At 42.0% G+C, this 14,295-nt stretch overlaps 1 protein-coding gene and 1 non-coding gene across 3 annotated transcripts in view; one reads left to right on the forward strand and one right to left on the reverse strand.

Annotated features, from left to right (window-relative positions):
• Nucleotides 1-10,480, forward strand: part of BNC1 (basonuclin 1) — a 30,037-nt gene extending 19,557 nt beyond the window's left edge. For both annotated transcript variants that reach the window (XM_017502257.2, XM_037729131.1), the window contains 2 exons: nucleotides 1,027-2,888; nucleotides 8,258-10,480. In XM_017502257.2, the coding sequence (XP_017357746.1) occupies nucleotides 1,027-2,888; nucleotides 8,258-8,942 (2,547 nt within the window). In that variant the 3' untranslated portion in view covers nucleotides 8,943-10,480. The remainder of the gene's footprint in view (nucleotides 1-1,026; nucleotides 2,889-8,257) is intronic.
• A 3,127-nt stretch (nucleotides 10,481-13,607) lies between these two features.
• Nucleotides 13,608-13,714, reverse strand: LOC119467488. Its single transcript, XR_005196026.1, has one exon. It is a non-coding gene; the product is annotated as a U6 spliceosomal RNA (small nuclear RNA).
• Nucleotides 13,715-14,295: the final 581 nt, after the last annotated feature.

Below are 14,295 nucleotides of genomic sequence, written 5' to 3' on the forward strand. Positions count from 1 at the left end.
GGGGTTTCACTGTGTTGACCAGGATGGTCTCGATCTCTTGACCTCGTGATCCACCCGCCTCGGCCTCCCACAGTGCTGGGATTACAGGCTTGAGCCACCGCGCCCGGCCCTGTACTCACTTCTTTTTAACTCAAAAGCCGATAATCTTTCCCTGTAAAAACATTTGCTCACCTCTAGTGCAGGACCCCCAGCAGAGTAAAAATGACGATTGATGTAGAGTAGCATTATGATCTTACATTATGACATAGATCAATATTTAATGATCCTAATAATCTTGCTTTCTAGTGTTAGGATTAAAAATATGGAATCAATTACCTTGAACCTCTAGTGCATGAAAAATTTATGATGTTACATTCTTCATCATCTTCAAAACTCTTACATGCACTGTGAAAAATCTCAGTAGGCCATCAAATACATGTTCTGAGATAAAATATTTATTGTAGTTTTGGGAAAAGTTAGGCCTTGCTAGAGTTTGAAAGATCTCCAACACTCCAGTAAAATTACAGTTCTGCTTTGTGAACACGGCAATAGATCAATACAGGTTCATTTGTTTTCTGATGTTAGTTGCTTAGGAAGATGATTAAACTTGCAACAAATGAATACTTGAGCTATATCTAGGCCTGATTGTTCCATCTATCCTCTTTAGGTAAGGAAGTTACTATTGTTCAAATGATACATATTTTAATTTAGTAGGGAAAATTATTATGTCTAATGCGAGACAACCAATTGGTCTGAAATGAGGTGAAAAATAATCACCACATTTCCCTTACTTCAGCTTAAGTAATATTTTATTTCTCTCTTTTGCACTAATTGTAACACTACTGCTTATATATGTGCAGCTTATGCTCTGCACAAAGCTTCTGGCCCGGGAGAGTAGGGTGTACAGGGACTAAACTCTCCAAAGCCCTGCGTTCATCTTTTTCTCATATGTACAAAGGTATCCTATAGTCTAGTGGACTACATTTTTAGAGAAAAGGATAACGAGTTGTAAATTGATCACACTTCTAAAATCTGATTTGGATTTAGGATGCATCAGGAAAGGTGTTGGATCACTGGAGCATCATGACCAGTGAGGAAGAAGTGGCCACCTTGCAGCAGTTCCTTCGTTTTGGAGAGACCAAATCCATAGTTGAACTCATGGCAATTCAAGAGAAAGAAGAGCAGTCCATCATCATACCACCTTCCACAGCAAATGTAGATATCAGGGCTTTCATCGAGAGCTGCAGCCACAGGAGTTCTAGCCTTCCAACTCCTGTGGACAAAGGAAGCCCCAGCAGTATACACCCCTTTGAGAACCTCATAAGCAACATGACTTTCATGCTGCCTTTCCAGTTCTTCAACCCTCTGCCTCCTGCACTGATAGGGTCACTGCCTGAACAATATATGTTGGAGCAGGGTCATGACCAAAGTCAGGACCCCAAACAGGAAGTCCATGGGCCCTTCCCTAACAGCAGCTTCTTAACTTCCAGTTCCACACCATTTCAGGTTGAAAAAGATCAGTGTTTAAACTGTCCAGATGCTATCACTAAAAAAGACAGCACCCATTTAAGTGACTCCCGCTCATATAACATTGTCACTAAGCTTGAAAGGACACAGTTATCCCCTGAGGCTAAAGTGAAGCCGGAGAGGAATAGCCTTGGTACAAAGAAGGGCCGGGTATTCTGCACTGCATGTGAGAAGACCTTCTATGACAAAGGCACCCTCAAAATCCACTACAATGCCGTCCACTTGAAGATCAAGCATAAATGCACCATTGAAGGGTGTAACATGGTGTTCAGTTCCCTAAGGAGCCGGAATCGCCATAGCGCCAACCCCAACCCTCGGCTGCACATGCCAATGAACAGAAATAACCGGGACAAAGACCTCAGGAATAGCCTGAACCTGGCCAGCTCTGAGAACTACAAGTGCCCAGGTTTCACAGTGACATCCCCAGACTATAGGCCTCCTCCCAGCTACCCTGGTTCAGGAGAGGATTCCAAAGGCCAACCAGCCTTCCCAAACATTGGGCAAAATGGTGTACTTTTCCCCAACCTAAAGACAGTCCAGCCAGTCCTTCCTTTTTACCGCAGTCCAGCCACACCTGCCGAGGTAGCAAACACGCCTGGGATGCTGCCTTCCCTCCCACTGTTGTCCTCGTCAATCCCAGAACAGCTGGTTTCAAATGAAATGCCGTTTGATGCCCTTCCCAAGAAGAAATCTAGGAAGTCCAGTATGCCTATCAAAATAGAGAAAGAAGCTGTGGAAATAGCTAATGAGAAAAGACACAACCTCAGCTCAGATGAAGACATGCCCCTGCAGGTGGTCAGTGAAGATGAGCAGGAGACCTTCAGTCCTCGGTCACACAGAGCATCTGGGGAGCAGCACACACAGTCAGGAAGCTTAGGGAAGCCTCTCCTTGAAGGAGAGAGGCCCTGCCATCGTGAATCAGTGATTGAGTCCAGTGGAGTCATCAGCCAAACCCCTGAGCAGGCCACACACAACTCAGAGAGGGAGACTGAGCAGACACCAACGTTGATCATGGTGCCAAGGGAGGTCGAGGATGGTGGCCATGAACACTACTTCACAACTGGAATGGAGCCCCAAGTTCCTTTTTCTGAATACATGGAACTGCAGCAGCGCCTGCTGGCTGGGGGACTCTTCAATGCTTTGTCCAACAGGGGAATGGCTTTTCCTTGTCTTGAAGATTCTAAAGAACTGGAGCACATGGATCAGCATGCATTAGCAAGGCAGACGGAAGAAAATCGCTTCCAGTGTGACATCTGCAAGAAGACCTTTAAAAATGCTTGCAGTGTGAAAATGCATTACAAGAATATGCATGTCAAAGAAACACACACATGCACAGTGGAGGGCTGTAGTGCTACCTTTCCCTCCCGAAGGAGCAGAGACAGGTAAGGCATCTGTTGGCCATCATTTTTTCTAAGGCAGTGGCTCTTAAACTTTAACATGCATCAGAATCACCTGGAGAGTTGTTAAAACACAGACTTCTGGCCCCACCCTAGAATTTCCATTTCATTAGGTCTGGGGTGAGTCCCAAGAGTTGGCATTTTTAACAAGTTACCAGATGATGCTGTTGTTACTATTCTGGGGGCCACAGTTTGAGAAACACTGTTCTATGAATTTTCATATTTCCATATTTTGGAAGTAAAAATTCACAAATTTTTACTTCCAAAAACCTAACCTAATTTGGCTGCAAAACCTGACCTGAAGTGATGTGAGGTTATTTGTAATCTTCTTTAATCTCCTTTTGTGTGGATTTATAAATATATATGTAGTACAGATAGTAATGGATTTATTATAGGACATTAACAATGTTTCATTATATGCATCATTTAGTAGACTACTGGAATTAGTGGTTTCCAGTAAATAGGGAGTCTGAGAAATTCTGAATTCAGAAACACATCCAGCCCCAAGGGAATGGGATAAGAAATCATGAAATTCGGGCCGGGCGCGGTGGCTCAAGCCTGTAATCCCAGCACTTTGGGAGGCCGAGGCGGGTGGATCATGAGGTCAAGAGATCGAGATCATCCTGGTCAACATGGTGAAACCCCGTCTCTGTTAAAAATACAAAACATTAGCTGGGCATGGTGGTGCGTGCCTGTAATCCCAGCTACTCAGGAGGCTGGGGCAGGAGAATTGCCTGAACCCAGGAGGCGGAGGTTGCGGTGAGCCGAGATTGCGCCATTGCACTCCAGCCTGGGTAACAAGAGTGAAACTCTGTCTCAAAAAAAAAAAAAAAAGAAATCATGAAATTCGGCCTGGTAGGTGGCTCACACCTGTCATCCCAGCACTTTGGGAGGCCAAGGCGGGTGGATCACAAGGTCAAGAAATCGAGACCATCCTGTCCAACATGGTAAAACCCTGTCTCTAATAAAAATGCAAAACTTAGCTGGGCATGATTTTGTGTGCCTGTAGTCCCAGCTACTCAGGAGGCTGAGGCAGGAGAACCATTTGAACCTGGGAGGCAGAGGTTGCAGTGAGCCAAGATCATGCCACTGCACTCCAGCCTGGCAAATGAGTGAGACCCTTGTCTCAAAAAAAAAGAAATCATGAAATACTTGTCACATTAGCAGGTAGAGTAAAGCATAAATAACTGTTTGAATAGACTGAGAAGGGAACTTTTTAAATTATTAGAGCTTACCAAAACTTAGCTCAATTTCATTTGATAATATGAAATCCATACAATAAAATATTTTAGTTTATTTCTAGTTACTCAGCTACATTTAAAAGGAAGAATCACTGCTTGATCGAAGGTTTTTTAAATATTAAGATATAAAAGAATAAAGGTGATTGGCAGGTGGTTTCAGGGACTGTGATTTCTGGTTGAAAGATCCTGAATTTTCATGACAAACAGACAGAGACAAACTGTTGACAAAGTGCCCTGCTATAGAGCATATCTCATCACTGTGGGGATAGCACTGGTATTGCCGTCTTGCCTATGCTTTTCTTCATGAACTTGAGTCACTTAACCACTCTTCAGGTCACCTTCCTCCCCAGCCTGTAAATGGAAGAGCAAGCTTACCAAAAGATGGCCCCAGGAGGCTTATGGAAAAGATCAGCTGCCTGATGAAATGTAATATGATAAATACTAAATGGTGCACTGAATATTAAAATGCTACATTTGCAGAAACAAGCTTGACTTGAAGCAGGTCAACATGAACATTTAGTCCAAGTTGTAATACCTACCTAATTTGTTAAGATGGTGAAAAGGTACAGACTCCCACATGCATTCCTGGACAGGGCTCATAAGAACATACTCATTGTCTTTAGCAAAGAGGATAGAGCACAGGAGATATTAGATAAATAATTATATTAAATCAGTGTTTCTACTGATAGGATATTGAACCAAACCACCAAAGTACCCTAATTAGTGAACCAGTCCTTCTCCTTTAGCCTCCAAGAGGAGGAGTGTCTGTGAATAAGCTGTTATAAAGAGACAGTTACGTTGGTCATATTATCTTTGATATTTATGATACTGTTCTAGCCTACAATATCTACTAAATTAGAAGGCATATTGGATTCAGATACTTTTTTGTTTGATACTTATTTTTCATAGATTTAATATTTCCTTATGTTCTGACCTATTTGCATTAATAGATCTGAGCCCTTCCCAATCACCACAACAGGAAAGCATCCTGCATTCTAAATTAAAACCACTAATTCCAGTAGTCTAGAACTTCAAATGCATTTTACCTAGAATCTATGATTTAAGTGACAGTATTTTAAATAGGACTTTGTAGGCAGGCCCAGACCTAACACCATTTCCCTGTCAGAGATTGAGAACTGCATTGCCGTAGGGACAGCTAACTTCTCTTTGAGCCACTGCTACTACCAGCAACAGTTAGCAAGACCCATCAGGAAGGGACTAGGACAGCACCCTGGATGCTTATTTACCCCATGAATATTAAGAACTTTCTATGTTAGGTGCTGGGGACATAATCCCTGCCCACAGAGGCCTTCTGTAGTAGGGGAGACAGACCAAAAACAGGCAATTACAGTTGAATGTAATGACTTCTACAATGGAGGAAATGTAGGCTGTTGTGGGTACATGGGAGGGCACCTTGAGAAGTTAAGGAAAGCTTCCTAGAAGAAGGGGTATGAATACAGCAGTAACTCTGAAACATTTTTGTTTTATAACCCTTTTACAAATACTTAAACCTAAGGTTACTCAAGAGCTGCTCTCTATTTGGGTTATGTCTATCAAAATTTATTTTAGAAATTAAGAAATTATTCAACTTTATATATTAACATATGTTTATTTTTAAACTACATTTTCCAAAAGCAAAAATTTAGTGAGATGAGTGGCTTCATTTTACATTTTTGTAAATCTCATTAATGCCTGACTTTGTAAAGACAACTAGATTCTCATATGTGCGTCTGTATATGCTCTGTTGCAAAATCATGTCACCTAGCCTCTGAAAAACTCCACTGTGCACTCATGAGACAATGAAAGTGAAAAAGGCAAATAATATCTTAGAATTATGAAACTTTGACTTCCAGAACTCCCTGAAAGGGCCTCAGGAACCACTAGGGGTGCTCAGACCACACTCTGAGAACCACTGGTCCCAACTAATCAAAATAGAAGCCAAGAGGAAGAGTTGGAGGAGAGAGGTAGAGGTTGAAGGGAAGAGATGCAGACATGAGCAGTGAGTACAGGATTAGCAAAGTCCTAGAAACGGAAAGCCTGGTACATGATTCACAGGGTTTTTACAGTTGTAGTAGTTACTGGTCTTAGGGGACATGGCACTTTTAAGGCTTGAGAGGGGTGAGAGAGCCCACAAGTTAGCTATTAGTATGCATGGAATACTCAGGAGTTGGGTATGAGGCCCAGAGGTTTGCTTTGTTGCAGTAGGGACCTTTCTGTACTAGGTTCCAATAAACACGCTTGTCTTTCTTTTTTTTTTTTTTTTTTTTGAGACGGAGTTTCACTCATGTTACCCAGGCTGGAGTGCAATGGCGCAATCTTGGCTCACCGCAACCTCTGCCTCCTGGGTTCAGGCAATTCTCCTGCCTCAGCCTCCTGAGTAGCTGGGATTACAGGCACGCACCACCATGCCCAGCTAATTTTGTATTTTTAGTAGAGACGGGGTTTCACCATGTTGACCAGGATGGTCTCGATCTCTTGACCTCGTGATCCACCCGCCTCGGCCTCCCAAAGTGCTGGGATTACAGGCTTGAGCCACCGCGCCCGGCCCCTTGTCTTTCTTTTTAATCACCTGTATGTACTGGAACCTGTATGTCAACCCAGTGTCTGGTTTTCTGCTGGCACATACCAGCCCCTTCAACCCAGAAGGCTGACATAATCACAGGGCAGAGTTGGAGTTAAGAAGGGCTGCATGCAAAGTATGTTATCTGGGCTTAAAATTCTGATTATGTCCAGAAAAATATGTGTAAGGGAATAGAAGACAAAAGTTGAACAGTAAATTTTATACATTTTATAAAACATGATTAGCTTCCCACACACTTGTCTTTGGGGATTTGGAAAATTAAATTCTGATTTTGGTGAAGATGTTTTCCCCAACTTGACCCTGCCATACATTATGATATGTATTGGGGGAGTATTTTCTCTGTTTGGAATAATTGTCCTGTTACCTATAAGATTGTAACCCCCTTGGTAAGGATTGTTTTTTCTTGTCAAAAGTTAGCAGAGGATTTCTAAGGAAGAGCAACATTGATTTACAGGTTACTTCCAAATGATAACATATGACTAAAAGGCATGTGTCATAATGGATACTCATTATCTGCCCTTCAAGAGTAATCATTGGGTAGAAAATTGGTGGTATGCTTATTCTGCTGCATTTGCAAAACTTCTGTCTGGTATAGGATAGTGAAACATTACAAATATGAACTAAACTACATGCACAATTCTAGCCAATCAGATTCTTACCAACACTTGTAGAACTTTTAGGATGAAGTGTATGTCAGTGCTCTAGACCAACGCTACCCAATAGAAATACAATGCAAGCTTCACAGGAAATTTTAAATAGTCTTATAGCCACTGTAAAAAAGTTAAAAAAATAAAAAGCAGATATGTTAAAATTTAATGACATTTAATTTAGTATATCCAAAATATCCTTTCAACATAAGACACTAGTCACACTTCAGGTGCTCAGTATCCATGTATGGCTAGTGGCTATTATATTGGACAGTGCACTCCAGAAGGTAATATTTCCTGATTTCATTGAAATGAAGTCCTCTTCTTAGTTCCTTATAGTTTGTGACCAGTTTTCTCCTGGGATCTCCTGGTTCCAGTGTCCCAGTTAAACTGGTCTATTTGATGTAGTCTAGCCATTCTGGGAGACAGACCAGAAACAGACAATTACAGTTGAATGTGATTTCTACAATGGGGGAATGCTGCTATGGGCACATGGGAGGGCACCGTGAGAAATTAAGGAAAGATTCCTGGAAGAAAGGGTATGTCTAAACCAGTCTGCTTCTTCATATGCAGAAGCAGATATGAGCTCTGAAACAGTGAGATACAGAAAGTACATCAAACAGACAGTGGAAATCAAAGAGGACTACATATTTTCAGTTTCCAGACTGTCGGCTTTCCTGGTGAACACTAACTTCTGACAAGCAATGAACAACAGTGGGCCTGTATCCACTAAACAGGTGTTACATCCCATGGGGGCCTACCCCCTTATCATCGGTGCTCCCATATCACACGTTTGTCCTGGTATCTACCAAGTCTCTCCACTCAGAATGATGACTGTTTCTAAAATAGCCCAACACATTACTAATCATCTTTTCACTCTTGTAGACACAGCTCAAACCTAAACCTTCACCAAAAAGCATTGAGCCAAGAAGCACTGGAGAGCAGTGAAGACCACTTCCGTGCAGCTTACCTTCTGAAAGATGTGGCTAAGGAAGCCTATCAGGATGTGGCTTTTACACAGCAAGCCTCCCAGACATCTGTCATTTTCAAAGGAACAAGTCGAATGGGCAGTCTGGTTTACCCAATAACCCAAGTCCACAATGCCAGCCTGGAGAGCTACAACTCCGGCCCCTTGAGCGAGGGCACCATCCTGGATTTGAGTACTACCTCAAGCATGAAGTCAGAGAGTAGCAGCCATTCCTCCTGGGACTCTGATGGGGTGAGTGAGGAAGGCACTGTGCTTATGGAGGACAGTGATGGGAACTGTGAAGGGCCGAGCCTTGTTCCTGGTGAAGATGAGTACCCCATCTGTGTCCTGATGGAGAAGGCCGACCAGAGCCTTGCCAGCCTGCCTTCTGGGTTGCCCATAACCTGTCATCTCTGCCAAAAGACATACAGTAACAAAGGGACCTTTAGAGCCCACTACAAAACTGTGCACCTTCGCCAGCTCCACAAATGCAAAGTACCAGGCTGCAACACCATGTTTTCATCTGTTCGCAGTCGAAACAGACATAGCCAGAATCCCAACCTGCACAAAAGCCTGGCCTCGTCTCCAAGTCACCTCCAGTAACAAGACGGCAAACCAAGTATGCTCAGAGAAGCTTTTGTCATAATTCAGGAATAAGGTAGTCCAAAGAAATGGTTCTTACTGTTTAATATCATTTGGGGCAAGTCAGGCAAAACTATTTGATTTGACTTTATAGTTTTCCACAGCAAAATGAGCAAAAGACAAGCCTTGTGGGAAGATGACACTGGGGCAGTCCTTCCTATTGTTTTTCTTAGCCCAAGAGGTCTTTCACTGTTAGAAGGAAAACTTGCAGAATTGCAGTTTTTCCCAGATTTGTTTACATATTTCCTGGGAAAGATCCAGGTCTGCAGATCAACAGCAGTGGGCCAGGACCTGGGGGTGGCTTGAAATGAGGCTTGCACTGTTAAGGGTCTTGGATAAGAAGTGTCCTGGGGAAAAAGACTAACCATGGACAAGATACCAGTCACAGCGATAGCATTTTCATTTCCTTCTTCAATTAGTTTGAGATCCAGACCTGAGTTTAGAAGACTGACTGACTTTTTGAGACCATCCACGTATTTCGAGTGGATAATTGTGCCTCCCCTCAGCCCTGTGCCAAAGGTCTCACATGTTACCCCAAGGGAGTTCAGAGGATTGGGTTGGCCTCTGACATTTTCCTTGTTAATTCTTGTTCTGTAACATGCATTCAAGAAGCTGGGGGAAAATATCTCATGCACTTAAATAACGGTCTTCAATTTAATTTAAAAATATTTTGATAATATTTAATTTGTGCTTATGTGGTATTTAGTGTGAGTGCAGATTTTGCACTGTATCACCTCTGGATCTCTGCTCAGAAGCAGAATAAGTGATGACCTAAATGTCAAAGTCACCGTTCATTTTCATTTGGTGAACTTCAAAGTCTGTTCTTTTTGGTCACCTGTGGAATGAATGCAGGCATGATTTTGGCAGGACCATTTGTACATATTCTGCCATACAGAATGTGGTTCTGATGGTTGTTGTGTATTTTCAGTATCACTGGATCTCTCAGTCTTCACCCTTTTATAAATGTATAAGATTAGGATGAACTTTTGAATTTACTTGGTAGGGAAAAAAAAGTAGGACATTATTGCCATATTGTATGTCTTAATATTTAACTTATTCTGAACTATATTCACATTTTCCATTGTAGAAAGGAAGTTTAATCAGCCCTGTGGAATGAAACCATCTCCTGAAATTCATCATTTGCAGTATTCTAAAAGCCTGTGTAGGTACAAGGACATTGATTTTGCATTCAGAATTCAAGTTAACTATCTTTTAAACTCGTGGTTGATGTAAGTAATAAAAAACATTCTTAAAGAAAATTGAGGGTAAAAAGAGATATTATTCCTCTGAAGGTTGAAAAAAGCCAACAACCTGTTACCAATTATTTCAACTTTTTTTTTGTTTTAATAAATGTGACAACTTAAAACTTGTTTCTATTTAAAGTGAGATGTATCTTTCAACTGTTTTGTTACCCACCTGTTTAATATTCCAGTTTTCCCAAAGTGAAAAAATTTGTATACAAATGTTTTCTATGATTTAATAAAAATATACAGCACACCTTTTGTTTAAAAAGGCAAACATTTGTAAAAAACGGTTTTGTCATATGGGCTGTGTTTTGTACAAGTGTGTATGCTTATGCACACACACACAGACGCATTATGAATTTGACAGAGCTGAAAACCCTAAGGGTTGGGGGCGGGGGTCTAGTGGACAGGTAATAGTAACTACTGCCACATCAAACAAAAATTGCAGAAATTAATGAGTTCAAAAAGAAACGAAGTGGTTACTTCATTGGGAGGAGGATCTGGGTGTGCTGATCTTTTTACCAAGAAAAATACAGGCCAGGCACGGTGGCTCATGCCCGTAATCCCAACACTTTGGGAGGACGAGGCAGGCAGATCACCTGAGGTCAGGAGTCCAAGACCACCCTGGCCAACCTCGACTACTAAAATTACAAAAAATTAGCCGGACACAGTAGCTGTAATCCCAGCTACTTGGGAGGCTGAGGCATGAGAATCACTTGAACCTGAGAGGCAGAGGTTGTAGTGAGCCAAGATCATTTCACTGCACTTTAGCCTGGTGACAGAGCAAGACTCCATCCCAAAAAAAAAAAAGTTATTTTTTAAAAAATACAGTGCTTTCAAAGAGAAGTCTTATAGCCAATGCTCCAAAGAGAATGCAGTGAAAAGATTTAAACCTCTTCTTAAAAATGCAGATTGTTTTAAAAAACGAATTTTTATAACTTGTAATTTTTTCACTTTTTTTCCCACCCTTCCAATATAATAAGGGTATTATCCTATCTACCCATCTAGCCCCACTCTCAGTTGATCTTCTTTCTTTATATTTCACTGAGAGAAAAGTTATCAGAGGGAAACTGAACACTTCTACCATCATCTGCACTGTTCTCCCCCTACTCTAAGCCCTATCATCTCCTTTCTGTATGACTGCAGTCACCTCTTATCTGTTGTTTTCCTTCTTACGTTCTACAATGGCCAAAATGGTCTTTTTAAGAAGTACATCAGATCATATAGTGCCTCAACTCAAAACCATCCAGTGGTTTCCCTTAACAGTGAGTATAAAATCTAGAGTCTCCCAAGGCCTACAAGCACTTCAGCTTTGTCATTTGGAAGCTTCTCACCCCTGCTACTTCTCCATCCCCTTTTCCCACTAATCTCTTTACATTTTATCTGTTGTCAGCTTTTTCTTCCTTCTCTCACAGTAGTTCTTCCAAAACCACTTTGCGAGATCCTACCCCACCAACTCTCCAGATTCACAGTAGCTGCCCTCACTTCCTACTCTCAGATAATTGGGAGAGACCTTCTGCATTGCCCACCACCTCCTTTTCAGTTTGTGTATATTCACACCCATCCTCATGTGGTCACATCTGCCTCAGCCTTTTGAAATCTACATCATGCCTGGTGGGCCCTCACAGTAAGCTGCAAACACCTCTATGGGAAAGTTACCAGGATTCCACCACCACCCATTTTGCTGTCACATTCAGAACCATCATGATCTCCCTGGACTCAACACCTGTCACTGAGGGATCTGCATTTCCCTGGCTCAGTCTTTCTAGTTTTATCCACTTGTGCCTGGGGGGGCTATGTTTGCATCCTCCATGATGCCGACATCAGCAGGGCTAAATACAAGAGGATTTTCTTTTTTTGAAGTTTTTATTTATTTATTTATTGCATTTTAGGTTTTGGGGTACATGTGAAGAACATGCAAGATTGTTGCATAGGTAAACACATGGCAGTATGGTTTGCTGCCTTCCTCCCCATCACCTATATCTGGCGTTTCTCCCCATGTTATCCCTCCCCAACTCCCCAACCCCTGCTGTTCCTCTTCTACTTCCCCCCCGACAGACCCCAGTGTTTGATGCTCCCCTCCCTGTGTCCATGTGTTCTCATTATTCAACATCCGCCTATGAGTGAGAACATGCGGTGTTTGATTTTCTGTTCTTTTGTCAGTTTGCTGAGAATGATGGTTTCCAGTTTCATCCATGTCCCTACAAAGGACACGAACTCATCGTTTTTTATGGCTGCATAGTATTCCCTGGTGTGTATGTGCCACATTTTCCCTGTCCAGTCTATCATCGATGGGCGTTTGGGTTGGTTACAAGTCTTTGCTATTGTAAACAGTGCCGCAACGAACATTCATGTGCATGTGTCCTTATAATAGAATGATTTATAATCCTTCGGATATATACCCAGAAATGGGATTGCTGGGTCAAATGGAATTTCTATTTCTAGGTCCTTGAGGAATTGCCACACTGTCTTCCACAATAGTTGAACTAATTTACTCCCCCACCAACTGTGTAAAAGTGTTCCTCTTTCTCCACATCCTCTCCAGCATCTGTTGTCTCCAGATTTTTTAAAGATCACCATTCTAACTGGCATGAGATAGTACCTCAATGTAATTTTGATTTGCGTTTCTCTAATGGCCAGTGATGATGAGCATTTTTTCATATGTTTGTTGGCCTCATGTATGTCTTCTTTTGTAAAGTGTCTGTTCATATCCTTCGCCCACTTTTGAATGGGTTTGTTTTTTTCTTGTAAATCTGTTTTAGTTCTTTGTAGATTGTGGATATTAGCCCTTTGTCAGATGAGTAGATTGCAAAAATTTTTTCCCATTCTGTTGGTTACTGATTCACTCTAATGACTGTTTTCTTTTGCTATGCAGAAGCTGTGGAGTTTGATTAGGTCCCATTTATCTATTTTGGCTTTTGTTGCCAATGCTTTTGGTGTTTTAGTCATGAAGTCCTTGCCTATGCCTATGTCCTGAATGGTTTTGCCTAGATTTTTTTCTAGGGTTTTTATGGTGTTAGGTCTTATGTTTAAGTCTTTAATCCATCTGGAGTTAATTTTAGTGTAAGGTGTCAGGAAGGAGTCCAGTTTCTGCTTTCTGCCCATGGCTAGCCAGTTTTCCCAACACCACTTATTAAACAGGGAATCCTTTTCCCATTGCTTGTTTTTGTCAGGTTTGTCAAAGATCAGATGGTTGTAGATGTGTGGTGTTGCCTCCGAGTTCTCTCTTCTGTTCCATTAGTCTATATCTCTGTTTTGGTACCAGTACCATGCTGTTTTGATTACTGTAGCCTTGTAGTATAGTTTGAAGTCAGGTAGTGTGATGCCTCCAGCTTTGTTCTTTTTGCTTAGAATTGACTTGGCGATGCGGGCTCTCTTTTGGAAAAATATGGAACGCTTCACAAATTTGCATGTCATCCTTGCGCAGGGGCCATGCTAATCTTCTCTGTATCGTTCCAATTTTAGTATATGTGCTGCTGAAGGAGGCACAGCATGGATTTTATTAAGATAAATTACTGAGATAAAATAGAAAGCCAGGAAGAGCTGAGAGAGCCAGTCCATGCAACACAGTTCTGACTCTCAGTGAAGGGGAGAGGGAGGGAAGGTCAGGTGAAAGTATCCAAAGTTGATGCACAGTCTAAGTTCAGCAAGGCCATCAGAATCCCTTGAGTCAAGGTCAACCATCAGAACAGTCCTGTGTCTCTGGGGAATGGGTTCCCTGGGAATTATATTCCTGTCATGCTCAGTCATTGGCTTTGAAAAGCCCATGGGAAGGGTGCCTCAGAGCAAATGTAACAGTGGATTTCAGAGTAGAGTAGGGGGAGCCCTAGGCCAAATCTTACCTTTCTAAAGGCCCTATGTGCTGTTCAAGGTGCATTCAAACCTATATCTAACTTTTAATTGGACCCAAAAGAAGTGTCCCTATTCTTTCTGAAGCCTGATGCCGTCACTTCACCCCTTTAGCTGACTCAAGGGTGTGGTGCCAGCCCTTCTGTCCCATTCGTTATCAAACTCATCCTTTCCACTGGTTCCATCTCTCTAGGCCTATGTATTTGCAGATCTCTCTCATC

Source organism: Cebus imitator, unplaced genomic scaffold, assembly GCF_001604975.1.
Source record: "Cebus imitator isolate Cc_AM_T3 unplaced genomic scaffold, Cebus_imitator-1.0 Scaffold295, whole genome shotgun sequence".
Classification (NCBI taxonomy): domain Eukaryota; kingdom Metazoa; phylum Chordata; class Mammalia; order Primates; family Cebidae; genus Cebus; species Cebus imitator.